Here is a 25394-nt window from a genome sequence, read left to right as displayed (position 1 = left end):
TTTTTGGTGTGTATGTGGTCTACTGGGAGCAGTGCTGGTTGTGGAGTCTGACAGCTGCAGGAAGGAAGGACCTTGTGGTGAGATTGCTTTTTCAACTGTTTTCCAAGGTCAAGAATGAACTTATAATGAACGTCAAATGTAATTTCCCCCAATGCATTCATGAGTAAAAACATGAGGACATTTTTCTAGGTAGGGCTGTGCCACATCCAATCAATTTCAGCAAACATCCCGGTATGATTTAATGCAAAAAAAGTGAAGGTATCAAAAACATATCACTACTTTGCAGTTAAATAATCAACAATTATTTTATTCCAACAGGAGCAGTAAAGAATGCTTAGAAAAACACAACAGTATAACATGTACTCAGTGGTGGAAAGTAACTAAGTACATTTACTCAAGTAAAATCTCACTGAGATTGCTTTTTCAACTGCTGTTTGTTTCCAAGGTCAAGAATGAACTTCTAATGAACGTCAAATGTAATTTCACAATGCTTTCATGAGTAAAAACATGAATAATTGACAGCTACTGAATGGACCTGGTAGTGAGATTGCTTTTTCAGACTGAATTGTACACTGAGTTTTTTAATTGATTATATGTATATGTGTTTTGGTATGTGTATATACTGCGTGTGCGTATATGTGTATGTATGTATGTATGTATGTATATATGTACTGACTCTCCCCCTCTCTCATACACTCTCAATATTTGCACTACCTGTTTATATCATGTTTATTTTTGTTTATAGCTTATTTTGTAAATTGTACATTTTATTCTTATTTTATTCGAACGTTTTATCTATTCTTTTGTTATTATACTGTTTGTCTTGCACCAACAAAGCCAAAGAAAATTCTTAGTGTATACCTCTTACACCTGGCAATAAACACCATTCTGATTCTGATTCTGATTCTGATGTATACAGTATATATATGTATATATAAATAGATTTTATCTTATTTTATTGTTTTTGATTTTATTTTTTTACTTGTGTATATTCTTTTTGTATATATTATATTTTTCCTGTATCTATACTGGCTTATTTTATATTAATATTAGGTTTGTTAAGTTTCTTTTTACCGAGAATGTTATTATTGGGGACGTTTGTGAATGTTTGTTCTGTTGTCTCAAAATGAACAAAAAACAATAAATATAATATTGAAAAAAAAAAAAAAAAAAAGAGATTGCTTTTTCAACTACTGTTTGTTTCCAAGGTCAAGAATGAACTTCTCTGTGGTCAAAAAATGTAATTTCCCAATGCTTTCATGAGTAAACACATGAGCTTTATTTTGAAAGTCGTAGCGGAAGTCGTACATGTTGTCGTGTGCCGCTTGACGCTGCTGCTCTGCTCTGCTCTGTGTTGCTGCTGTCTTTGCAGAGGAATGTCGCTGCTGCTCTGCCTCTGTCGGGATGGAGGACTGACAGATGTTTTGAGACAAACATGTCGGGACTGCAGTGTCTTATCTTCTTAAATAACCGTGAGTATGTGTAGCTGCCGCCGCCTGAAAGGAAAACCTCCAGTCTGTCTGCGGTTTGATGTCACTGAACCTAAAAAAGGGAAGAGCTAAGCTAGCTAGCATCGTCTGGATAGCTCGCTAGCTCAAACAGAGCCAGAGGATAACGTTACCTTCCAGCAGGGCTGGGTTACAAACCCAGCTGCCTCACCACTGTTTGACACACTCTTTAGAGGATCTGGCTTTAAGATTTTAACCATTAATGCTTCAAAAAGTCGATCAAACCCTTCTATAGGCGTTAAACAGCCCGGGTAGCTGCTGCTAGCTGGATACCGTTAAAGGTCCCTGTGTTGGTGTTAACGTTACAACGCTGCATCTGAGAGAGTCTCATCAAGCTGAACAAAGATACTAAAGTCAACTGGAGACAAATCCCGAGGCTGATCTGTGTGAATAATGTAATAGCTCCTGTGACACTGTGACAGCAGACTGTGCCCATTAGGATTTAATACCAGGGACATGGAGCAGCTGTAAGGCCTTATGGAGCACTAATATCTTACAATCGACTAATCGACTAATCGACAATGAAACATCAATATAGACTAATCTAACTGATAATACAACTTGTTATTCTTGTGTCACCTTGTACACACACTGAGCAAAGACAGGTCATTTCAGGCTAGCCACCTTGTTGTGGATTAGGAAACAAGCAACATAGCAAGTTTATTACTATAGCACATTATTTCTATAGCACATTAAGTACACAGGGGCAATTCATTGTGCTTTACATGAATTAAAACAAAAAGCAACATCCAAATAAAGAATATGATTAAAGAACATTAGAAAGTACCTAAAATAGTAATTAAACAGAGAGTAATATACATTATTTCTATGGTAATATAATTAAAAGATAAGTAATATGAAGGGAGGTTTTTAAGAAATTTCAAATTAGTTATTTGCGTAAAATAAAGCGTATCAATTACCTTTGTATTCTTTTCCTGGAAATGTATTTAAAAAATTACCAGTTATTGGGAAAAAGCAGAATATACTTCTTAAATAATGTGTATAATAAAGTAATTTTTGATACATTTTGAGGTAAATATTAGGGCAATTTGGCAGTAATTCCAAAGAAATTTCAAATAGGTTATTTGCTAATTATCACCTAATTACCATGACATTTGTGGACTTTAAAATGAAGTGTTACCAAAGTAAATACAAAGTACATAAAATAAGAATACATTTGTCGTAAAAACATAGTAGCTCAATCAAAGGCACATGAAAAGAGAAATGTTTTTAACCTGGATTTAAAAATTGCTCCATCTGGTGCACATTAAGATCTCCTGGCAGTTTGTTCCATTTGCATGCAGCATAACGGCTAAATGCTGCTGCACCATGTTTAGTTTAGTTTAGTTGCTGACCTGAGTCCATGGAGCTAAGAGCCCTACTCGGCCTATATTGTTTAAACATATCAGAGGTGTATTCTGGGCCTAAACCATTCAGCTATTTATACGTTAGTAACAGCATTTTAAAATCTGTTCTGTAACCAAACCAACTGGAAGCCAATCTAAAGATTTCAAAACCGGAGTAATGTGCTATGTTCTCTTCTCTTAGTCCTGGATAAAGAGATGGAAGATTGTTTCATCCAGATGGTTCAAAGTGTGTTTGAGGTTTCTGGAAATACATTCAGAATCAGAACAGCAGGATAAACAACCTTCTGGTGTTTTCAGTGATCACCGTGTAATTATTTTTGGATAATTATTTTGCAGAAAAATGGACGCTTAGCTCTGTGACTCGAATGTATTGCCCAAACACAAGAGGCACAGCCTGGGGCAACTTCAAATTGAGTCTTAATGGTGTTTGTCTGTGTTCTGATATATCCAGAATATCATATGTACAAGTGTATTTCCTTTGAAGTTACTAGATCTGGCTGCACATGTCTTTCACACCTTGTAATGAAAACATGATTTTGTATGGGATTTTGTGTTTGACAATTACAAAAAACATTTTATCCTGCCTACACCTTGAAAGAGAATGGAGGTTAATTCCCAACCATAACTTCTGTATTCCTCTGTTCTTTCACAGATGATGCTCAAAACAACATAATAGTTACCTCCACCTCTGACTGGCCACCAAGATCATCCAGTCAGGTTTAAGGGAGCCGCTGCTAAATTCAGAGTCAATATTTAGTAATTTGGCTTCATATTTGCTTCTAAGCATGGACCATTAATTTCCTCAGCCATCAGGACACACGGTTACACTTTTCCTTCGGTTGTTGCGTGACGAATTGTCAGGGGAGTTCCACTGTACTACCGCGTGTTACTGGAGAAGCTCGTGAAGCCCCGTCAAGATGTTTTCGGCGCTTAAGAAGCTGGTGGGATCCGAGCCAGGGCAGTTCAGGGACAAGAACATTCCGGCTGGCCTGCAGTCGATGAACCAAAGCTTGCAGAGACGCTTCGCCAAAGGGGTCCAGTATAATAGTAAGTAATGCTGTCAATCAAGTGAAACAGGCTTCTGCAGTTTAATATGTCTGTTCCATTTCTAAAATTAAATTTTAGCTTCTCAGTGAAATAAATCAACTTTGTTCTGACAAAAACTTATCGTACAATCTCTTTCCCACTCAAGTGAAAATAGTCATCCGGGGAGATAGAAACACTGGAAAGAGTACTTTATGGCATCGACTGCAGGGCAAGAAGTTTGTGGAGGAGTACCTACCCACTCAGGAGATCCAAGCCACAAGTATCCATTGGAATTACAAAAGTAAGTCATCATGTAATCTTTGAACATTACAACTTATTTTATCTGATTACCACTGCTTTGGTCATGTTTCTATTTGGGTGAATATTTGACATCTGCTGTTTGTGCCTCGGTGATTTATTTCAGTGGCTCCATACCAAGGTAAAAAAAAAAAAAAAGAGACTGAGCATTTAGATTTAGCTTCAGCTAACCCAGTTTTAGAGTAGGTGTCCTATGTTTGTGGTAGTCTTTCCATACCAAGCAAACCTTGTTCCACCACTATTCCTTCTAGTGTTCTCAGTTATTGGATCCATATTAGAGTCATTTAACAGCCTGCTCATTTGAAGTAGTTTCCTCTGTGGCCCCAAGAGCATGAATACTGAAAACATTGTTCTGTTTCTCTCAGCTACTGATGATGTGGTCAAGGTAGAGGTGTGGGACGTGGTAGACAAAGGTAAGTGTTGACGCTCATGCCCTTTTTAAAGAACCAGACTTTCCACTGAGGCTCACCTCGCTCTAAGAAGTTACACCCTTTTCTATTTACTGTTGTCAGTATTTAATGACATCAAATAGACGCATGGTTGCTTATCTGTTTTTTCTGTCATCAGTATTGATGTTGTCTTTTTTGCACCTTTCTTGAACTCATCTCAGGCCAAAAATATCCTCTTCCTGAAGGTGTAGGTGAGCGCCACCATAGTGTGTAAAAATTGAACTCGCTTGTGTGCTGTGGGCTTGTCCCGCCTCGTTCCACTCTTATCTGAATGTCAATATTCTCAAGGTTCAGCTTTCCGGGGTTTGCTGAGTGCGTGGCTACATTTCTGAGTTTGGCTGAGTTTTTTTGCTGTGTACAGCTCGAGCCTGAGCGTCTGCACCGTGTGAGCCGTGACTTAATGCCAGCAGTAAAGGATAATGCGTGTTAAAATTAGCCTGCAACATGCTTTTCCATAAGAAAAAAAGGGGCTGTGCTGCTCTGCTCGTTTTACTCACCATAATCTAACATAAAGCAACAAACAAAGCTGTAGGTTGTTATGTTTAATCTTGTGATCTCTTGCTGTTTCAGGCAAAGGCAAAAGACGCGGAGAGAACTTGAAACTGGAGAATGAGCCCCAAGAGGTGATTATCACATGACTGCCATGTGATTAGGAAACAGCCTCATTTCTAGTATGTGGGTCAGCGATGTAGTCGGCCAGAGTAAGAGGTATTGTAAGAAGTATTTCCTACATCATGTGATTAATACACGTGTTTAATATCTGTGTCGTAGTCAGATGAGGTGGCACTGGATGCAGAGTTCCTGGATGTGTACAAGAACTGTAATGGAATCATCATGATGTTTGACATTACCAAGCAGTGGTAAGTAGGCCTGTCCCAATAATTACTTGACTTATCGTACGATATATGGACAATCATTTTTGCTGACCTTGATATTGCCCGCATGCAAACATGCATGTTTGTTTACATAAGACTGTCACTAACATTTTAGCCTTAGACTATTTTGGTTGTGTGGTTTTATATATTTAGAATATTTAAAAAAAATTCACAATCCAATTCCAATATCTTTAAAGAAAGATACAATTTTCTATTCTATATTTTTTTCAGATTAAAATTGAATCTGCATTTAACAGATAAAATGCAGGAATTTCCCAAAAAACAATATATAGACTGATACAAAAAGAATCCCTCTCAATAATGACCCACTAGCAGTGTATGGTGGTGTCTGTATCCACAGAGACCCTGCAGCCCTCTGCCTGGATTTCCTCTTTTCTTCTTATTTTGCTGTGTTTGGGACGTTTCTGGGCGTCATCAAAGAGCCTTTTGGCCCCATGTGGGGGTGTAACCGGGGTTTTCCATAAGCGCCGGCTGTCGGCCGAATGGCCAGACATTAAAACATTTCCAGCTACTGCTAGGGCTGGGAATAGAGAACCGGTTCCTAGTTGTCCGATTCCTTGGCATCTCATGCCTCCGTGACTATTGATTCCTCTTTAATGCTTTCCGACAGTTACGCATGCACAATGACGCAAACGCAAGCTGTATCATGCTTCAGTTTGTTTGGGGCTGAAGCCATGGCGGAGAGAAGAAAAAAAAGCGGTCAAAAGCATGGCGCTAACACTACTAAACCTGAGGGGATGCATCCTATTTTTTCCCTGATAATGCGACACTGTGAACAACAAATCTGTGTTGTAGTCAAAAGGAGGACAGTTAGTAATGTTAGCTGTTAGAAGGTGGTGGGCAGCACAGTCCTGCTTGGTTAAATAACAGAGCGACTAACGTTAACGGAGGTGCCATTGAGTTATTATTATGAGGCGTTCAATCTCTGCTCAGTAAAAACGAATATTGAGCGTAGGTAAATAACAACGTTATCATTATGTGTTGGTGAGAAACTTGAATAAAACCAGTTATTTGAAGGAGATGTTTTCACAGCAATATAAAAAAAGATATTAGAGGGGGAATTATGACTTGGCTACTAGCTCTAAGCAGCTTGCCAAGATTTTTGTAAATTAAAGCAAATATTTAAATAATCACTTGAATTGTGTGTTTTATGCAAACAACCACTATAGACGACAATAGCAAAGTACAGTAAAGTACCCCCCGAAAAATATTGCTCCCCCGGAAGCTACAGTGTAATTCAAACTCTGTAATTTACAATGCATATGTTTTTTATGTCAAATATATCGAACATTGAATGACACCAGATCAAAATGTTATTCCTTCATTTAGTGCATAGATTTCAAAAGTGGCAGATACAATTTCTGAGTTGCACACAAAAAAATAAATACTTGCCTACAACAGTGGCAGGAAGTGAAAAAAGTTCATTTCAGACCTTAAAGCCTGCCCTTCGGCTCCATTCATTGTAACATTAACATATTGTATCTTTAAGAATTAAGTTCATTGCTCTTTTAAAGGATGTACTCTCATTATCATGTTATTATATTACCATTATATCAGTGGCATAAAATGGTCTTAAAATGACAGTAATATTGTTTATCGCAATTATTTCTGGGACAATATATCGTCCAACAGAATGAATTATGGTGACAGGCCTAGTAGTAAGAGTCGTCTGTCTGAGGCGTTGTCCTCACACCGTCTCATCAGTGAGCTCTAATGCTACAATATGCATGGACAGATTAGGTTTCAGCTGAGAGCTTCCACTGGTGGATTTTGTTCAGCTTCAAAGCCAAAAACCTTCAAAGACATTTCAACATGGCTATTTTAGGTATCCTGTCTCAGAGAATAAATATTTTTATTTTCAAATACTATCATGTTTAGCCGAGAAGGATATGATGCACCAATAGGTATTAAATATTTGTTGTTATTGTACCCGGACGTACCAACTTTCCTTGTAGTAACAGTATCGGTATCACTGTCAGTATGTAGTCATGCCATTCTGCCAAGCGTACATGAGAAACATTTTTCTAGTTTAGCACATACAGGAAATACTTTATTTATTTTTCTTTTCAACAACACTGAATGTATCTCCTAACAAGTATAGTGTGTGTATCAAAGCCTGATGTATCTTCTTCCTTTGTGCCACATTGGAGACATGTTCCTTCGTTACCATGAACACACACTCTGTAGTTTATTTTGACTCAGTCCCACACACACCGTCCTGCTGCCACAAATACTCACTAGAGCATCAAATGTGGATTAATCCACCGCTGAAAATAGTCCCCAACAAATGTGCCATTTCCTCAGGTTTGAGTAACGATTCAGTCTTATTTAAAATGAAAGAATACATCAGTGAGCCGATTTTATAGATTTAAGTCTTCAGTAAGAATCAATTAGAGACACAAACAGGATAGGGGAGTCAGACAGTATTGAGACATGGACTAACATATTGTTAATTTTTGGCTTTTCATGGGATTTGTTGACAATAAAAATATAGACTTGTCTTAAAAGCATACAAACATATTTAACCTTATTGCCTTAAGAAGACCAATAGAGTCCACCATTTATTTAAAGGTCACAACAGCAGCGAGATCCGATGTTGTAATTTTATTATTTTTAAACATCTGCACAAAATGTGTAGTTGGATAAACATCTGGCATGTAATCACTCAATGAACGTGAAACTGTGCAAGTTTGATACATTATTTTCAGTAGTTTTATTTAGATTTTTACAGATTTAAAGAAACATTAGAGGGAAACCTATTCGATTTTCAAATTTGATGCCATATCTGGGTCTGGATTCAGAATTAAATTCAACATTTTGATAAACAAGATTCTTAAGTATCCCTGTTGATGGTACTGCATCATACTGCATGATATACTTTTTAAGTTATTATTATTCTTTTATGATTTAGATCTCATTGGGACAGTAGTTTTCTTTGTATCTGTTGGTCATTTCATTATGGGATTGAAATGATGTTTACTTCTGGTGTATGGTCTCTATAAAGTACCAGGTGCAATCGTTCTAATCAATATGATCAATATGTTCAATATGTTCTAATCATCTCTGCCCTTGATGAAGATCCTGTGAGGTCGAAACTGGTCAGAGTTTTAAATTAATATGCCCAACTAAATAGGCTTTTAATATACCTTTTCTCTCTAAGAATGTCTGAAAAAGTTTTCTTGTCTGAAACATTAGAAGTTGTTTTTTTTTTTTATTTGTAATAACAGTTACCTGCAGTAACCTATCCATTGGCGCTTGCAACAGCATATTTGATGTATTTTGTTAATTAATGCCTTGGGAAAACTAAATTGCCTCTGTAAAACGTATGGGTTAGTTAGATTAATATTAATATGCACCATGACCATCTTGAATAAGCAACAAAAAAAAATCCAGCCCACTAATATGGAGACGTGTTTAAACCTCCACTGAACTGAGCCTTCACTAAATCATTCCTTTGTGTCTAAGCATCTTTTAAGTTTTCTTCACCCACCCATAGATCAATGTTGTGTTGTGATTTTATCAATTGCAGGACATTCAACTATATCCTGAGGGAACTGCCCAAAGTACCCACCCATGTGCCCGTGTGTGTGCTGGGAAACCACAGGGACATGGGCGAGCATCGCGTCATCCTCCCCGATGATATAAGAGACCTGATAGCTGGACTTAACAGGTAGAGATCAGACATTTTTTTCTAAATTGTAATGATGGGCGGATGAAGCCTTAATGAAGCTTTTGGGCTTTCTTTCCATTTGTGCCGAAAAAGATTTGCGGGGCTTCAGACATCGCCAGAACACTAGCAGCTCTTCAAGAAGGGAGACGAAACACTACAACACCTCTCTGATTTTAATAAGTTTTAGTCTCATGTGTGAGCAATAAAAGTTCAACAAGCCAGTTATTAAATATGTAATAGTTTTGTTCTGAAGTGCTGCGTTAAATGTAGATGTTATTGTGCAATATGTTACAGTAAAATAATGAATATATTGTCTAAAAATCCTAGTTATAAAATATTTTTGCAAATGTACCTTATTGGTGCTCACTCTTTATTGGCACATAAGTGGGATAAGAGGAGAGGAGGATAACTGAGAAATGTGGCGATGCAAACTAGGAAGACATAATCATAAGTATGAGAACATTTCCGCCTTATGCCAAGTAATAATGTAATAAAGGTAGTAAGATAATTTAATGAACATCATTCTCCAATCATATGAAATGTTACTTAAAGCCCAGCAGCAAACAGTAGTCAGAGACTAGCTGGTAAACAAAGTGGAGCATTTAGCAGCTAAAGAGCCGGGTATATTTCTCTGGAGTTGGTGGAGACCAAACCAGAGCTAAGAGGAGAGTAACTCCTAATGAATGTCTGCTGGATGCACATAAAGGCAATGGTTTGCTAACACATTCACTAACTTGAATGATGTTGTTTTTAAAGCTTGTTCTGCTGCCTCCTAATGGCCCAACTAGGACATGTCATAAATATAATGCTTGTGTTTTACAGACCAATGGGAGCATCTTACATCCACTATGCTGAATCATCAATGAAGAATGGGTTTGGCTTGAAATATCTGCACAGGTTTTTCAACATCCCCTTCCTGCAGCTACAGGTTATTTTTTTTATTACTCCTCATTTGTTTTGTTTTCTACTCATTATTACTATCATAATTATTAGATTTTTGTCTTTAGTTTTTCCATCCTGTACTGGTTTATAAGGATTTTAATATGCTTTAATGGGAGAAAATGAGAGAAAGTAAAGTAAAGAAAATGAGATTGTTGTATTGTTTTGCCCGTGCACCATTCTTTCTCATTCATGTCCGGTTTGTGTGTGTGCAGAGAGAGACCCTCCTGAGGCAGCTGGAGACAAACCAGCTGGACATGGATGCCACCCTGGAGGAGCTGTGTGTCCAGCAGGAGACTGAAGATCAAAACTATGAGATGTACTGCCTGCTTTGTTTCTCTCTCTGCCAGTGCACTGTTGTACAGAGCCCCTAGAGGGTGATGAGCAAAAGCTTTTTCTTCCACAAATTTCTGTTGCACAGCAGATAGTGTACTGTGTGCACCTGATACAGACGTGATGGAGATACTCAGTTTAGGAGGCGGTATATTCTAATGAATACAGGAATAGGAAGGGGAGCTTATCTGATTGGCTTGTTGAATCACACGTTTTCTGATCTAGGCAGCCCACAGAAAACTGACTGGGTTGTCTTATCTAACAGTTTTTGGGTTGGTAAACACTCCAGATACCCAAATGTATGTGCACAAGCACTGAAAAAGTGAGTTTTTCATGATGTGTCCCCTTTAACAAAGATAACTTAATTGCAAACAATTGCAAATTTCTTGTAACGGTCATGAGTTCCTCTTGACAAACAGATTTGTGAAGTTGTGTTCTGTATTTCTTTGTATCCCAGCATAAAACTAGTTTACTTGAGTGATTAACTAGTTTTATAGCACAAAACATTGTCAAGACAGTTGAAATGTTCATGATGACTTTTCCTGAAACAAGAGCAGCATTTACACTCTGCAGTCCCCACACTGTGTTCCTAGCCTCTGATATTATTGCAGGTGAATCATAGTTTATTAACCAGCCCTGTTGTGATTTCTGCAGTTTCCTGGAGAACTTGGAGTCTCGCAAGGTCTTTGGCTCTCCAGGTCCAGCTAATGGTCAGAGTCCCTCCTCGGGCTCCCAGTCCCCTATTGTCCCTCCAAGTGGGGCCTCCACAGGCAGCTCCAGCCCCAGCACCCCTCAGCCCCCCGTTCCCTCCCAGGTGCTCCCACAGTCACCATCTGTGGCCGCTCCCCCCCCTCCACCTCCGTCTGCAGTGGTCAGCGGGGCGGCTTCACCTGCTGTTGAGTTAAAGCCATCGGCCCAGTCGCCCGAACACCTTCAGGCCTCAACTGCATCTGGAGCGTCGGCTCCCCAGAAACGCGGCTTCATCTCCCGCTGGTTTGGTTCATCTCCCGCTGCTGAGGCTGCTGCTTCTGCACCAGGTAAGTCTCTTCTACAGGATTACTCAGGCGGTAAAAGATTCTGCACCAGTCCACATGCCATCTCCTCTGTAGCCATGTGCACACTGTACGCAACCGTCGATGATGCTCGCATCCTCTAGTCCTTTTAGCCCATGCAAGAGTTGCCACTGACACTGTAGCTCACACTGCGGACGAATCTATAGCAAGCATATGAGAAAGGTAGCTAGAAGGTTAACTTGTTAAGTGCGTATACCCGTGGACTCATTTGTACAATGCTGATTAATTGCTGCAGTATAAATTTAAAACACTGCAGCGTCTCTATTTTGAAATGTAGGCTTTGCATAATTGTTTCATCATGGAACAGAGATGGAACAGCAAGCCTCTGCAGACCTGTACGCATTTTGTGTACAGCAGCTATGAAGATGTTGGCCATTTAAAGAAGAAAGAAGCTGTAGGTGCCTGACTCTGGCAGATGTGTTATTCTCTCATTATCTGAAAACAATAGGATGCAGCTGTTTTTGTACACAATTTCTTCTAAAGCAGTTAGGGGGGTTAGCCAATAGCTATTGTTTGTTATCTGATCAAAATTGTGTGTTATTGTGTTATTCAGCCATAACTGAAACTCTCATCAAGTTGATAGCAAGTGATCCCGAGACTCAAGAGAAATGCAGAGCTTTAAAGATGAAAGGACCGGCTGGTGTTGGAATATCATGTGATTTCTCAGTTTCATTGTGTAATTAACAAGGCTAAAGTTTTGAAAGTATTTGATAGTCATTGGGCTCTATGTGTTCCTCAGACGACCCGCCTGCACCAGCGTGTCCTGGTAAGGTTCAGAGTGTGGATGATTTTGTGCCAGATGAGAGACTGGATAGAAGCTTCCTGGACGACAGCCTGCCCTCCAAGACCAAGAAGCCTCAGCCTGCTCCGACTGTGGACAGCGACAGGTGAGATGTACACCAATGCTTTTATGTCATTTTGACTTAGCTTGTTAATCCTTTGGGACAGAGTTAGTATTTGTTGATGTCCTACATTTAACCCGTTTTCACATTAAAGGGGAAGTACGCCCATTTTCTAAATTCATCCATGTTATTCCTATGGTCTAAGACAGTCCAAAAAATATTAGTAAACATGAACAGCTCTCTACTAAAACTGTGAGTGCTAAAACACAAATTTGTGATGTCATCAAGTATATAGTGTTGAACTGCTCCATGGACAATGAATAGCGAAAGATGTTACAGATGATACTGAGAGCTACCAGGGGAATTTCACAACTGACAACACTACAATAGAATAAAGCTCATTTGCGTATAAAAAAAAAAGAAAACAAACATTCTGTGCCTTATTTATTGTCTATGGAGCAGCTCCAGACTTTATACCCTACGATGTCTCAAGTTTGAGTTTTAGCGCTCTTGTTTTTGGATTTTGGAGAGAGCTGTTTGTGTATTATTTAATTATGAAAATTTAACTTTGAAATTTTCCTTAAGATGGATGAGAAACAAAGCTTTATTCATTGTATTCTTTTTAAGAATAAAATGTGTTTACTATAAAAACTCCAATGTTTTTGATGTGACAGGATATACAAGTTATATTTATCAGCATTTAAAAAGGTGTGCATGTACATTCAACATCCCTGCGGTTCTGGTTTCAACCACCAAAGTTGTTGTGGCAGAGCTGCACTGTAGCTTCCAGTCATACTGTAGACCCTCTCTCAATGAGTCTCCTGTCCTTTGTCTGTCCCAGTGATGGTGAAGACAGAGGAAACCCCATGGTGTCTGGTTTCCATGATGACCTCGATCTTGACGACACTGAGCCCAGCCTTCCCCAACCGAAGACCCTGCCCCTCAGTAAAGACATCACTCTGACCAGTGACGAGGAGGAAGGAGTGCCGGCAGCACCCACTATCACACAGGTCCAAGACCTGGACAGTGAACCTGAGCTGAAAGCGTAAGAATGACATGAATATACGTTGGATGGATGTAGAGGAGATGCGGTTGAGTAAGAGCAGGTCTGTCATAGGGAGCTAAAGTAAAAGCAAAGCTATTAACTAGCAACATGTTAAATAAATCTTCACAAAGCAACAGTTTATGTTGCAATCCATACTTTGATATGTAACTGTGAAACATTTTGAACGGTAACGCAATGCAGTAAAAGGCAGCTAGGGCCTTGCCTAAATGGTGCACTCTCTACGACCTGATGTACTGAAGGGCTCAATAACAACAATAGGAGGTTCCTTATCACACTAAGCAGTTAATGCCACGTGCACCATCACCAAAGAGAAGCCCAAATAAGCTGATTTCACCTATATATTGGCTCTGCATGTAACAGGAACATTTAAAATGTAAATCACAAGTTCTGTAGATTGAATTTCACCAATATCAGGGAAGGAGCTAATCCTGTTTTGGCTTGTGGCCTTTTTTCCCAAAGCGGATGCCGCGGCCCCCTGCGGTGCCTTGAGAACAAGATTTGTTCGTTTGCATATTTGATTGTGCTTTTTTTAAAGGCGTCTCACCACATTAAAATAAATTGAGGCAACATTTATTTTTATTTTATGTTATGTTTCCAATCAAAACTGAATAAATAAGCATTAAACATGTAGATATTCCACAGCTAATGCCATGGCGGCTCACAGCTTTTGGGTTTTCCAGGCACACAGAGATCAGTTATGGCAATCGCCAGAGCTGCAATGGAAAGATTTGTCACTGTAAATAGAGCTTAAAAACAAGTTCATACATCTCGGTGCTCAACAAAGTCTGAGATGATCGAATCTGAACTGGCCAATCGGCTAAATTCAGACCGTTCAGCTACTTGGCACAGATATCCATTACTGTCTGATTGCCAAATCAGTGTGGGATTGCCGTTCCCATCATTGTAACTGTGCGAGCTATAATGTTTCTCATCCCTGGTATACATGAAAAACAAGATAAGAAACCGCCCTTCAGTAGTCAGATCTACGGGTTGCGCTCTTTTCAATCTCTCTCCACATGACACAGCGCAAGAGCAGACTCTCACTCACCTTTTTAGTCCTCGTGTTTTTAAAATGACAGCATCCATTTTCACCTGTGTCATGTTCACACCAACAGAAAAAAGCGGATGGTGGAGTCTTGCTACTTCCCCATTTAAATAGTTCCCTCCACTTGTCATGTGAAAAACACAAACTCACTTGTTCCATTTGAAGACACCTGTGCTGTTTTGTTTTTTCTTTTTCATTTCTTTCTTTGCGACTGGATTTAATGTAAACTAAACTTGAAAGTTCACCACTGCTGCAGCAAAAAAGCTCCCAGTGACATCACAAAAAGAGCATACAGATAAGAAAAATAGATTTGGAGTGGAAGTTAAAGGGGAATTACTCCCATTTGTCTATGGAGCAGCTCCAGACTTTATACTTGATGACATCACAAGTGTGAGATTTACTTCTCTGGTTTCTAGCTTTTAGAACATGAAAAAATAAGTAAATGTAATAAAATACTAATGTATTGTAAGGTAAACTAATGTTTCATATCACTCTGTTTCAGGCCTGTGATCCACATCACAAAACTAAAGGTGGCATCTAAGGCTCCAGAGCCCAGAGGCCAGAGCGCAGCACCCATCTCCCTCACTTTGACTCCAGCAGCGGAGCAGCTGCCTCGACACCAGGGCAAGAAGAAGGGAGGCACACCCAAAGCTGAGGACTCTGATACAGACCCAGAGGCCCCTGTGGCCCATCAGATGCTCTCGTTTATCATGGATGACCCCGACTTTGAGTCTGAAGCATCAGACACACCAAAAATAGTTAAGGTAAAATAGAACAGATTTACTATTACAGCAGATTCACTCGGTTCACGGCTCTTTTTACTGCAGAAAGTCCTGAGCTTTTAACGTAATGATTGGATTTGAGTCAGGTATTTGTTAGTCTGGCTAACACTACTACTACTACTATACTCTGGCTAATACTGAAGAGACTTTAATTGAGCTTCTGTCTCATCAGAATCTTTATTTTTCTCTGCCTTTTTTGGGGGTAAGATCTAAACATTTCCTCATGTGATGGTTCTTCCCAGGATTTATTTCCACTCAGAGATGAGCTTCTGTCCGACCTCTCCGACGATGACTTGCAGTTAGCCAAGGTGCCAGAACCTCTGAAGCCCACTGTGATCTCCTTCAAACACAAGGACGATACCGACCTGTTTGGCCTCGGCATCCAAGAAGAGGCTTCGGCAGCCAAGGACAGCAGCGAGGAGCAGGATGGCAAGTTGAATTGTCTTTCTAACTCTATAACTCACATTTTTAATTACAATTCACACTAGTATCCACAAATGAGCTGTTGTTGTTCTAATGAGTCTGTATATATGTAGGAGTGGGAAGCTTTGGGAATTTCACAATTTGATTTTCATTCCGACGGCTTGTGTCGTGTCTCGGTGTCACGATTCTCACTTCAGAATCGATTTTTCATTTAAAATTGATTCTTCATGTCACTTTGTGACCGAACACGCAGCTTTGTATTTCAAAAATGTTCATTTGAGATCATGTTACAGTCTTTTGCCTGTTCGAGGACAATAAAGTGTCACCGGCTAAATGTCCTTTTCAGAAAAAAAAAGAATATGAATGAAAAAAAAGCTTCTTGTCTTCAACACTAGGGATGTCCGCAACTTGTCAATTAAATGTTGCCACCCTCGCTAGTTGGCACCAGAAATACTCGTCGTTTAAACTTATTATTATTATTATTATTATTTTAAATTACATATTGACATGTGCTGTCTCGGCTGTTGCTGTAGAGAGCTGCTGCAGCTCTCCGCTCTGATCTGAACTCATCAGATGCTCCTGACTCACTTCCACCCCTGCTGCGTTCTCCCGGTTCCCCGCCTGCCCCCCGCCTCCTCTTTCCGAAATAGCGACCGGGTTCAGCAGTCAGTCTGGTTCTCTCCTGATCAACTGGATTGGCCAGCAGCACACTGAACATAGCTAGCTTCCGAGCTAGCACGTATGCTACAGACCGAGGCTGCGGTCGAATAGTCTTTTTGCTTAGGAAGGTTCCTAACGGGGTGAAATGACCCGGAAGTACCCAAGTAGCTGTTGGAATTCTCTAAATGTTAAGGAAAGGTGCTTCAATGCTTCCTTTCCATCTCCTTTACGCATAGGGAACACTGGAGATAACGGCGTCCCAATTCTTTGCTGCCGCAACATTTAAAGCGACGCACCATACGGCCGTTCATAAAAACAAACGATCATGCCCATCTTGCATAGATTTAACAATTATTTTCATACAGTCATAATTGGGATTAATGTTTATAAATGAGTGAACAGTTACAACCATTTTGTTTGACTATATTATAGGCATCAGTTAAAAAAGCAAGATAGGTCTTTAATAAATGATTCAACAGTTGAATTCACATTATTTCACATAGGAAATATTGATATTGAACAAATGAGTGAATTGTCAGTTTTGGTATGTGCGGTTTACTGGAGCAGTGTTGAAGGAAGGAAGTAGCTGCAGTTTCCTCCTTCACACACCATCACTGAAGGTGGTGTTTATAGAGCCTGCATCAAACTAAATGGTAAGAACACACAGGGAGAAGTGCAAGACGCAGTGTAACTGGAGCTGTGGTCGTGCGTTGCTATTGGCTCAATTTCGGCGCAGACCAGATTTTCCTGCGTCATATCATTGGGTTGTACCCCAATGATATGACGTGATGACGCCCGTGACATCTCCTCTTTTCACCCTCCTTGGCCTCGTGTAAGAGCAGTTGGATTCTCTTAATAGGCTCGTTGGAGATGAGCCAGGCCTGCGCAGAATCCATCACCGGCGATCAGCGCACAAAGCATGCCGGTTAGATTTGTGTCCGACTTTGTCCCGACTTGCTCTGACGTCATGCACAAGTGGGCAGCAATAACCTCACGAGATCGAAGCGGCCGCAGTTTTATTTAGAGCTGAAGGAGTTTCTGGTGAACCTGCGTGCCGTAAATTGCTTCGTCTGATGTTGCGGGGAATCGGACCCGATGGCAGGCATTAATAATAATAACTATATAGAACCTCTGATGGACTTGTTTGCTTATATGGGTCATATAGAGGCATCAGTATTACATTGAGACTGTTTTATACCCAGTTAAAAGTTCCTCGTTGTAACTTTAAGAAACAATAAGGTATAAAGCTTCTCCTTTTTATAATGTTTTAGTCAAATGGTTGAAAAATCTGCTTTGCTCCTCTTTGAAAGATTAAAAAACTTGATTGTAAGATATTTGAAATGAATCAATCAACTACTCCAGTCATCCATCACCATAAGACTACTGTACGTATCTGCTCCTCTTTCAGAGAAAGAAAGCAAACTCGCCTCCAAAGACAAGAAGAAAAAGAAGAAGAAAATCAAAGAGGTAAAGTTATCGTTCTTCAGTTTACACACTGTAAAGTAGTAACGTGTCTAAAAGACAATAATATCAATACAACAAATTGTGTCCTGTTTTCAGGAGGATGAAAAGAACAAGAAGAAACACAAACACAAGAAAAAGGAAAAAGAAGAAGTTACCGCGGCCGGAGACGAGAAAAAGAAGAAGAAATCCCGGACCAAGAAAACAGACGTGGACGAGTTGGAGGACTTTCTGGGCGGAGGAGCAGGATCGATCAAAAGAGATGACGGTGATTATGAAGAACTATAAAAAAACAACAACCTCCTGGTTCCTTGACTTGTAAGAGCATAAAGCATCTCCAAGCCATACGCAATACGCAAGGCTACCGACAACACCCAGGTAAAAATAACTCTGGTACCTGTATGTTCCCTCTGATTGATTTCCCCATCTGCACTACTGCTGTCACTTCCATTCCAGCCAATAGGAAACGGCGAGGAGACCCACGTGTACTGTAGTGAGTCGTGACATTAAAATTTGATGATCGGTGTGTAGCCACGGACTGGCTCTTTGTACTCTTGACATGATTGAATATGTTTGATTTGATACACTCTGCAAGCGATCCACTCCCAGTCAGCTGCTGTAAATAGGGTTACCATTATGTCTGAATTTGTTTGTTCGGTGTAATTATGGAGAGCATGCTTAAAAGTGACGACCGACTCCTTAGAGACTCCACAGTGTTCTGTCTTTTCTTTCTCTCCTACTTGTTGGCTTAAGTGCTTAATGGCAGATTTAGTCTTGTGTCTCTAAATATAAACACTGAGGAAGAACTTCAGAGTGAGTTGATTTCACCAACAAAGGAAATGACTCCCCCTGCTTCACTCTCGCAGTACGTCCACACTGAGCCGCCTACATCTGAAAACACTTTCGCTCTGTTTTGGCATCCACCCACACTAAGTCAGCATTTTTCTTAAATGGTCTGGAAATGCTGGCGTTTCAGGGTGGACCAGGGAGAAACAATGATGAGAAGAGAATTCTCTCTAACTCTCTCTGTGATCACTCTTTTTAAGTGTCATATACAGCTGATCACACAATACAGAGTTTACCATTAACTATGAATGTTGATTTTGTCACACGGAGGACAGAATGGACATTTAACCAAATGAGACTGAGATATGTACCAGGATTAGACCACGATATAATGGTGTCGGGAAAATTAGCATTGGGCACGACCGTTTTATCCCTTGTATTGTGTCATACAATGGAAGGCAACCGATTCAGCATCTGGGACGCCTCACAACGTTGACAACGTCTATGACGTGTTCCGTGACGTTAACGTGTGGGCACACAGAGCGCTCTCTCCACACACAGCTGTAAACATGGAGAAGAGATATGATGAGCCAGATGCTTGCTGCTGACTTGGAAGGAAAAAGATGCGATGAGCACGAATTGTTCCAGGTTCACTTTCATTCCTAAAGCTGTGTTTACTTCTGTAAACATTCAGTCCCGTTGTACTGCAGTCTGCCACGTCTCTTGGCCAAGTCACAGCGACAATGTATGACACTTACCCTCTTTAAAATGCGGCTTTAAAATGCGTTTTGGGTGATCGGATTGTAATCAGATAGTGCTGGAATACATGAAAGTTTCAGGTGTAAATGCACACAAAATGCATAGTAGTGATGCACGGGTCAACCCACAACGTTTGGCTCAGCTTACTAGCAAATATCACAGGTTCACAAAGCAGGGTTCAGTTAGTTATTAATAACTTACAGAAACAATGCATGCAACAGTCCACCTCCCAACTTCTCTCTGTTACTCTCTTAAACACAGCGAGCGCCGCTCAGTCCTTATCCTTGTCTCTGTCCTTGTCTCAGTCCTCAGTCCTGACAATTGTGCTACTATAAGTTGCATAAAGTTGGCCATTTGCGGGTCCGTGTTTGATTAACGTATGGTTTTGTAGGTCGGGCGGTGCGGATTGGTTCTCATAATTGGTCAGGTGGGTGCGGGTAATAAAAACCCTGCCCCGTGCATCACTAGTGGGTGAGAAATACGTAATCGCTCACTGGACCCATTTGGTTGTTTGAGCTGGACAGAGTGATCAGATCTCAGTGTGGACACTGGAGACACATTTTAATACCAGGTTTTAAATGTTATCAGGTTAAATCATATCTCGATAATCTGGATATGAAACACATTTCAAGGCCAGGTGTACAGTGACCATCTTGAAAGACAAAAACATTGTGTAGTCTGATCCCAGGTTTTCAACAAGAAAGTGTAACGCAAACGCGTGTCCTGCCGGCTCAATGTGGACGTAGTCTTGGTGTGAAACTGACCCCACATGTCCTCACCAGGGATTTCATGATTTCATTCCACTGATCAAAACAGCTCCTGCCCCGTTAGCTCAAATGAACAATTGACAAACGAACTTAACGGCCACCTTTTCTCTGCTTCACCCTGTGAAGGCGACGTACAAATTCTCCTCGTGTTTTCTGCAATTGCCTTAATGGAGGTTACTTCAAGGGGAAGGATGTGCCGCTATCCTCATGAACCATTTTTAAGTGTTCTTACTGTAAAATGTTAGGTAACTCGGGGCGGGGGGGGGGTCAGAATGTTGTCCTAGCCTTTTATTGGTGAAACGGTCTAAAGCATTTCTGAAGCCTGTTATAAGATTGCAGTGAATCAGTACATTTGTTTGTCTTTTTGTTTTTGTTTGATTCTCGTTGGACAGCATCCTTCTAAAGGAGTATTATGGAATTGTGTTAATATTTTCCAAGATTTCCTCATTGTTTTATCCTTGTGTTATTTATTGCTTCTATTTTTGTTTTGTTGCAAAAATGTCAGGCTTTAGTTTGCGCGATTTGTGCTGAAACTGTCCTCAACGGTCAAACACATGCAGCTTTTTTATGGATTACGGTTGTTCATATCTCCTAACCTGTAATACATTTCTCCAAATGGTTTACTCCCACTACTTTTAAGGACACGTACGTGGTGATATGGACTACGTACAGTACAGTATCTTCCATAAATCACTAAAATGTTTCAAATAAGTGAAGCATTCTTGCATCTAAGAGAAATTATGTGTATTTTTAGACTTGAAAGATTTCATACAGTTTCCATCTCCAGTACATATATACGGTTACACTCTTGTTGGTTTACAAAGAAATTATGTTTGATATTCCAAAGTTGAAACTATGCAGCATTGATCCTGAATACTGTGTGCTATCTTTTTTGTTTTTGTCTTTTGTCATGTGATTGAGGATAAATGCTGAAAGCACAGTTTCAAGCAAAGCATGAGACTTAAATGTACAGCAAGAAAAGAATGTATAAAATATATAAATAAATCCATATATCTGAAGAGCTTTGTTCCAAAAATGATGCATACACCGTGTGGAAACAATGTCACTGAAATCCTATAAAATTATCTAGACAGGAAAGATCCAGTAGGGAAAATTCCTGCAAATTTTAATCTGCTGTCCGGAGTAATAATGATGAGAATGGATATGCACTTTGGAAATGTTGTCTTTCAGGTATTTTTTTTCCAAATGGACATGTGACATTTTGGAATGAAACCCTTCATTTATTTTTCACCCCATGACATGTTCCATCTTTACACTGTGTGAGTTTGCCTATGTTTGGTTTGTCCAATAAATGCAAACTTATTTCTTCATAAAGAACATTTCTTGTGTCTTTAAACAATTGTTTCACCCTTGAAAACAATTTAAAAAACACCACGATTTGGACGATTCTGGGCTGTGACATCAAGTCTCTTAATGGTGCTGAAATGAAGCCAGAACCTGTGATCATCCAGCTCACAGTGATGTCGTCATAACGCTCCTCTGTCCTTCTAAAGAAAGAAAAGACAGAAGATGTTAGTTGCACTCAAGCAATCCATGATGTTGGAATTATATTTATTAATTCTATTTTTAAACTCTACATTTTTTTGTTGCATGAAAAATGGGCGTGTTTTACCTTTAGGAATGTGTTTTGTTATTTCTGTGAAAGAGAGATTTGAGAGTTTAGTTACCGTCTTCCTTATGTGAATTTACTATAATCTGTATTAAAGAGAAATCATGTCAGTTTAGCACTTCAGAGCCTGTATTTTCTCCTCCATTTTTATGCCTCTGCACCGGCGACAGCCGTGGACGGAGGCATTATGTTTTCAGGTTGTCCGTCCGTCTTGTGAGTGTGATATCTCAGGAACACATTGAGGGAATTTCTTCAAATTTGGCACAAATGTCCACTTGGATTCAAGGATAAACTGATTAAATTTTGGAGGTCACTGTGACCTGTTTTTGGCAATAACTCAAGAATTAATATCCTAATTATGACAATTTCACACAAATGTCTGACAGGATAAAATGATGAAGCGATGACATTTTGGACAGACGTGGATGTAAACTGCAACTTGATTGGCGGATTTATACAACCGTGAGGCGGTGATTCTAGTTTTTTTTTAGTGAAACAGCAGAATGACTTACTTCTGGCGTAAAGGTTGGTGAATATGGTCACCATGGGCAGCACAGGCAGCAGAATCCAGCGAGCGAATCTCGCACTGGACACTGCAGGCGGATGGCAAAGAAACGTAAATGTGATTTGGGTAGTTTAAATTAAAAGGGACATGTCATGAAAAACTCATATTTTCAGTGCTTGCGCATATACATCTGGGTATCTGGAGTGCCTACCAACTCACAAACTGTGAAATAAGACAACCCAGTCAGTTTTTTTTGTGGGCTGACTAGATCAGAAAACATGTGTTTCAACAAGCCAATCACATTTGGTTCCCCTTGCTATGTCACTTGCAGGCTCATTATTGCCTGACACTACCTGTCCACTTCACCACTGGCAATGTGCAACTTTGTACTGTTGAAACTGATATAGCTATGTTGTACAGAAAAAGAGCAGCCTTGTGCATTTTCCATCATGGTCATCAAAACCTGAAAATACTGATGGAGTACCCCGTTATATTGACAACATAGCATTTTGACTATTACTTTTCAAAGATAAACTAAGGATTTTTGAGCAGGTTATGGGTTTTGGCGGGTAATCCACTGTGTGGTGCTGTCTGTACGAATTGTTTCAAGAAGTGCACTTCGTGTTTTGCAAATGGTAAGGAGGAATTGAGAAATATACCACAGCAACTGAGAAAAACTGTAATGCAGCTGTACTTACTCTTGATTAATTACAACAACATGAATTGATTGAAATAAGTAATGATGTAATATTCCTATTCCAGAATGAAATGCATGAATAACGTCAAGTCAGGATTTCAGAACTTGTTTTTCTGCCTGAAAATATAAAAATGAAATTAAAGGTTTGTTTTTTTTCCCATTTGGGGGAAGAAGAACAAACTAAAAACACAGTATTGACAAATTATCACCTTAAATGTTCTGGTGAACGTGTTAAAGACATCATCCAGCAGACACAGAGCAGCATTATAATTCATATGGAAGTGTGTCTCTGACTTCACGAATCTAAGTCCAATATTCACTGTCCTTTTAGCTCTGTGTTTGGTCTCCACCAACTCCTGAGGGAAATATCTGTCTCTTTAGCTGCTAAATGCTCCACTATGTTCACCAGCTGGTCTCTAACGGCTGTTTGCTGCTGAGCAAGAAGAGCAGTGAGTTCATCAGAGCTTCTGTGGCTGGAAATTAGGTTGATGAGAGCATAGTTGAGGGCCAGAAAACTATCAATACGAGCAACACCTTTCATATTAGTCATTTGATACGATGTTCATATAAAAAAAAAAAGTGATTGTTGCAGATTTAAAGATAGATAGATAGATGGATAGATAGCTGCTATCTAGCTCTACTTACAGCTGTGAATGTAGCCTTCAGCCAGCTTGATGATGGTGTTATTTCCGCTCAGCACACCACACCAGTACACTCCCTCTCCACGGCTGGGCTGCAGCACCGCCACAGTGAAGGAGGCCGAGCCCTGCTGGGTCACCTTTAGGTTGCCTCCATCCAGTGAGTGGCCACTGTGGTTGAAGGTGAGGCCGCTGCAGCAGTCGGTGGAGCTCTGCCTGCACCAAACCCTCAGCTGGCTCTCGTGCTTTAGTTCATAGGGACATGTCAGCTTCTGCCAATACACTGCCTCACAGCCACCTGCACACAGTAGTGGTAAATAAAATAGTTAGTAACGGTATAATCTCCTACCAATACAATACAAAAGAAGCCAAACCTACCTATATCGGATTTAATATAACAAAATTAGACTTGACACATCATTAGTCATCCAAATAACTCAGAACACTGCATCTTGTCATTTCTGATTTCTTTATTTGTGTATTTAATTTTTTTAAAATTTGTTTTATCCTTTTTAATTTAATTGATAGTTAACTAACCTACTCCTCTTGAGTATGGTTCTTTTTCAGTTTGTTTGTGGATGGAATAGGGAGGGAATTTGGAGCCATGTTTGTGTGAGTTTGTTTTTTGTGAGTTTGTTTGTTTTGTATATGTGGTTAACTAAAACATTTGAAAATAAAATATTCTAAAAACAAAAAAAAAGAAGCCAAACCTTGGAGAAGCCAAAGAAATTGCATCACCTTCACAATTGTCAGTTTTTCCCCTTTTCTCCATACTGATTTATCTGACTGTTTGAAAAAGCCTACTACTTTATGCAATTATCTTATTAAAGTGGATAACCTGTAACCTACATCAAGTACATGGTGGCAGCTGATACGTGATGCTTTAAATTTCTAGACGAATGTGTGATTTAAAATGGACTAAGAGGAAAACTCATGTCTAGTGGATATTTCAATCTTATCTCTTCTGATACGCCAAATATTAATAATATATATTATAATATTGGTATGTTTTGCTATGTATTTCAGGCAGTTGCACAGCATTTAAAATTAATTTCAGCTAGTGGTACTTGGCTAAATAAAGCAGCACAAAATAATCTATGAATCAAGTTTCTTAAGAATCTGAATTAAAGTTCTCTATCAAGGTGAAGGTCTATACCTACCTACAGCCAAAAGTAATATCCAAATCAAGAGATGCATAGTTGGAACTGGTAAAGAGGAACATAAGCTGCTTTTTTAGGTGACAGAGTTTCAGGAAATGCCTGCCCACACAGATTATATATAGAAATTGTTTCCTTTCCTCATGTTCAGGTGGTGATGATTGCATCATATTACCTTATAAGATAATCATTTATTAGTAGTCACACAGCAGGGAAATGTGCAGTGTTACAGCAGCAAAGGGGGTTGTGCATGCAATAACAAAAAACATCAGTAAAAAAAGCAAGATATAATAGCCTAAATAAAGCAGTATCACGTAAAGTTGTGTTCGTACAACAAAGAAGAGTATGTGTATTTCAGTCTGTGGGGTGGATTTATGGAATGGGTTATTAGGTGATGGGTTGAAGTGGAGCACAAATATAAATCACTTTAAAAAGATATACAAAAAAGATATTTTTGGGAGGTATATGGTTGAGGAAGAGTTGTGATAAGGGTTGTGTTAAGGGTTGGTTTACATATATCTACTTTTTAACTCCGGATGGATACAGTATGTGGGTTGTAAATAAACTTGGGATGCTGTTCATTTATTTAATTTGGGA

The 25394-nt window shown here is 39.5% G+C and overlaps 2 protein-coding genes across 5 annotated transcripts; one reads left to right on the top strand and one right to left on the bottom strand.

Annotated features, from left to right (window-relative positions):
• The first annotated feature begins 1320 nt into the window (after positions 1 to 1320).
• On the top strand, positions 1321 to 21915 carry rabl6b (RAB, member RAS oncogene family-like 6b). 3 transcript variants are annotated; one of them, XM_037777518.1, is made up of 17 exons: positions 1321 to 1472; positions 3528 to 3922; positions 4068 to 4202; positions 4585 to 4632; positions 4830 to 4859; positions 5239 to 5291; positions 5440 to 5528; positions 9094 to 9234; positions 10057 to 10162; positions 10389 to 10492; positions 11161 to 11543; positions 12319 to 12466; positions 13263 to 13466; positions 15035 to 15296; positions 15557 to 15743; positions 17806 to 17864; positions 17958 to 21915. In XM_037777518.1, exons 2-17 carry the CDS (start codon positions 3793 to 3795, stop codon positions 18144 to 18146), a joined length of 2268 nt encoding a protein of 755 aa, XP_037633446.1. In that variant the 5' UTR covers positions 1321 to 1472; positions 3528 to 3792; the 3' UTR covers positions 18147 to 21915. The 3 variants fall into 3 exon arrangements, with proteins under 3 accessions (XP_037633446.1, XP_037633448.1, XP_037633447.1); XM_037777519.1 differs by having other exon boundaries at positions 1324 to 1476; XM_037777520.1 differs by lacking the exon at positions 4830 to 4859.
• On the bottom strand, positions 21546 to 24850 carry si:ch211-102c2.4 (uncharacterized protein LOC568178 homolog). 2 transcript variants are annotated; one of them, XM_037777521.1, is made up of 5 exons: positions 24801 to 24850; positions 23648 to 23938; positions 22313 to 22393; positions 21804 to 21827; positions 21546 to 21678 (listed from the first exon to the last, which is right to left on the bottom strand). In XM_037777521.1, exons 1-5 carry the CDS (start codon positions 24835 to 24837, stop codon positions 21644 to 21646), a joined length of 468 nt encoding a protein of 155 aa, XP_037633449.1. In that variant the 5' UTR covers positions 24838 to 24850; the 3' UTR covers positions 21546 to 21643. The 2 variants fall into 2 exon arrangements, with proteins under 2 accessions (XP_037633449.1, XP_037633451.1); XM_037777523.1 differs by having other exon boundaries at positions 21566 to 21675.
• Between the last annotated feature and the right edge of the window lie 544 nt (positions 24851 to 25394).

The sequence above is a fragment of the Sebastes umbrosus genome, chromosome 8 (assembly GCF_015220745.1).
Source record: "Sebastes umbrosus isolate fSebUmb1 chromosome 8, fSebUmb1.pri, whole genome shotgun sequence".
Lineage (NCBI taxonomy): Eukaryota > Metazoa > Chordata > Actinopteri > Perciformes > Sebastidae > Sebastes > Sebastes umbrosus.
Note: the sequence above shows the minus strand (reverse complement) of the source record. Positions and strands in the feature narration are given on the sequence as shown.

Bases quoted from the DNA above. Each gene is read 5' to 3' on its own strand.
- si:ch211-102c2.4 (XM_037777521.1), bottom strand. From the start codon at position 24,837: ATGCATCTCTTGATTTGGATATTACTTTTGGCTGTAG. The intron at 21,828-22,312 runs GTAAGTCATTCT...TCTCTTTCACAG, and splicing joins CACCAACCTTTACGCCAGAA to AAATAACAAAACACATTCCT. The intron at 21,679-21,803 runs GTAAAACACGCC...TTCTTTCTTTAG, and splicing joins AACAAAACACATTCCTAAAG to AAGGACAGAGGAGCGTTATG.
- rabl6b (XM_037777518.1), top strand. From the start codon at position 3,793: ATGTTTTCGGCGCTTAAGAAGCTGGTGGGATCCGAGCCAGGGCAGTTC. The intron at 4,203-4,584 runs GTAAGTCATCAT...TGTTTCTCTCAG, and splicing joins TATCCATTGGAATTACAAAA to CTACTGATGATGTGGTCAAG. The intron at 11,544-12,318 runs GTAAGTCTCTTC...TGTGTTCCTCAG, and splicing joins GGCTGCTGCTTCTGCACCAG to ACGACCCGCCTGCACCAGCG.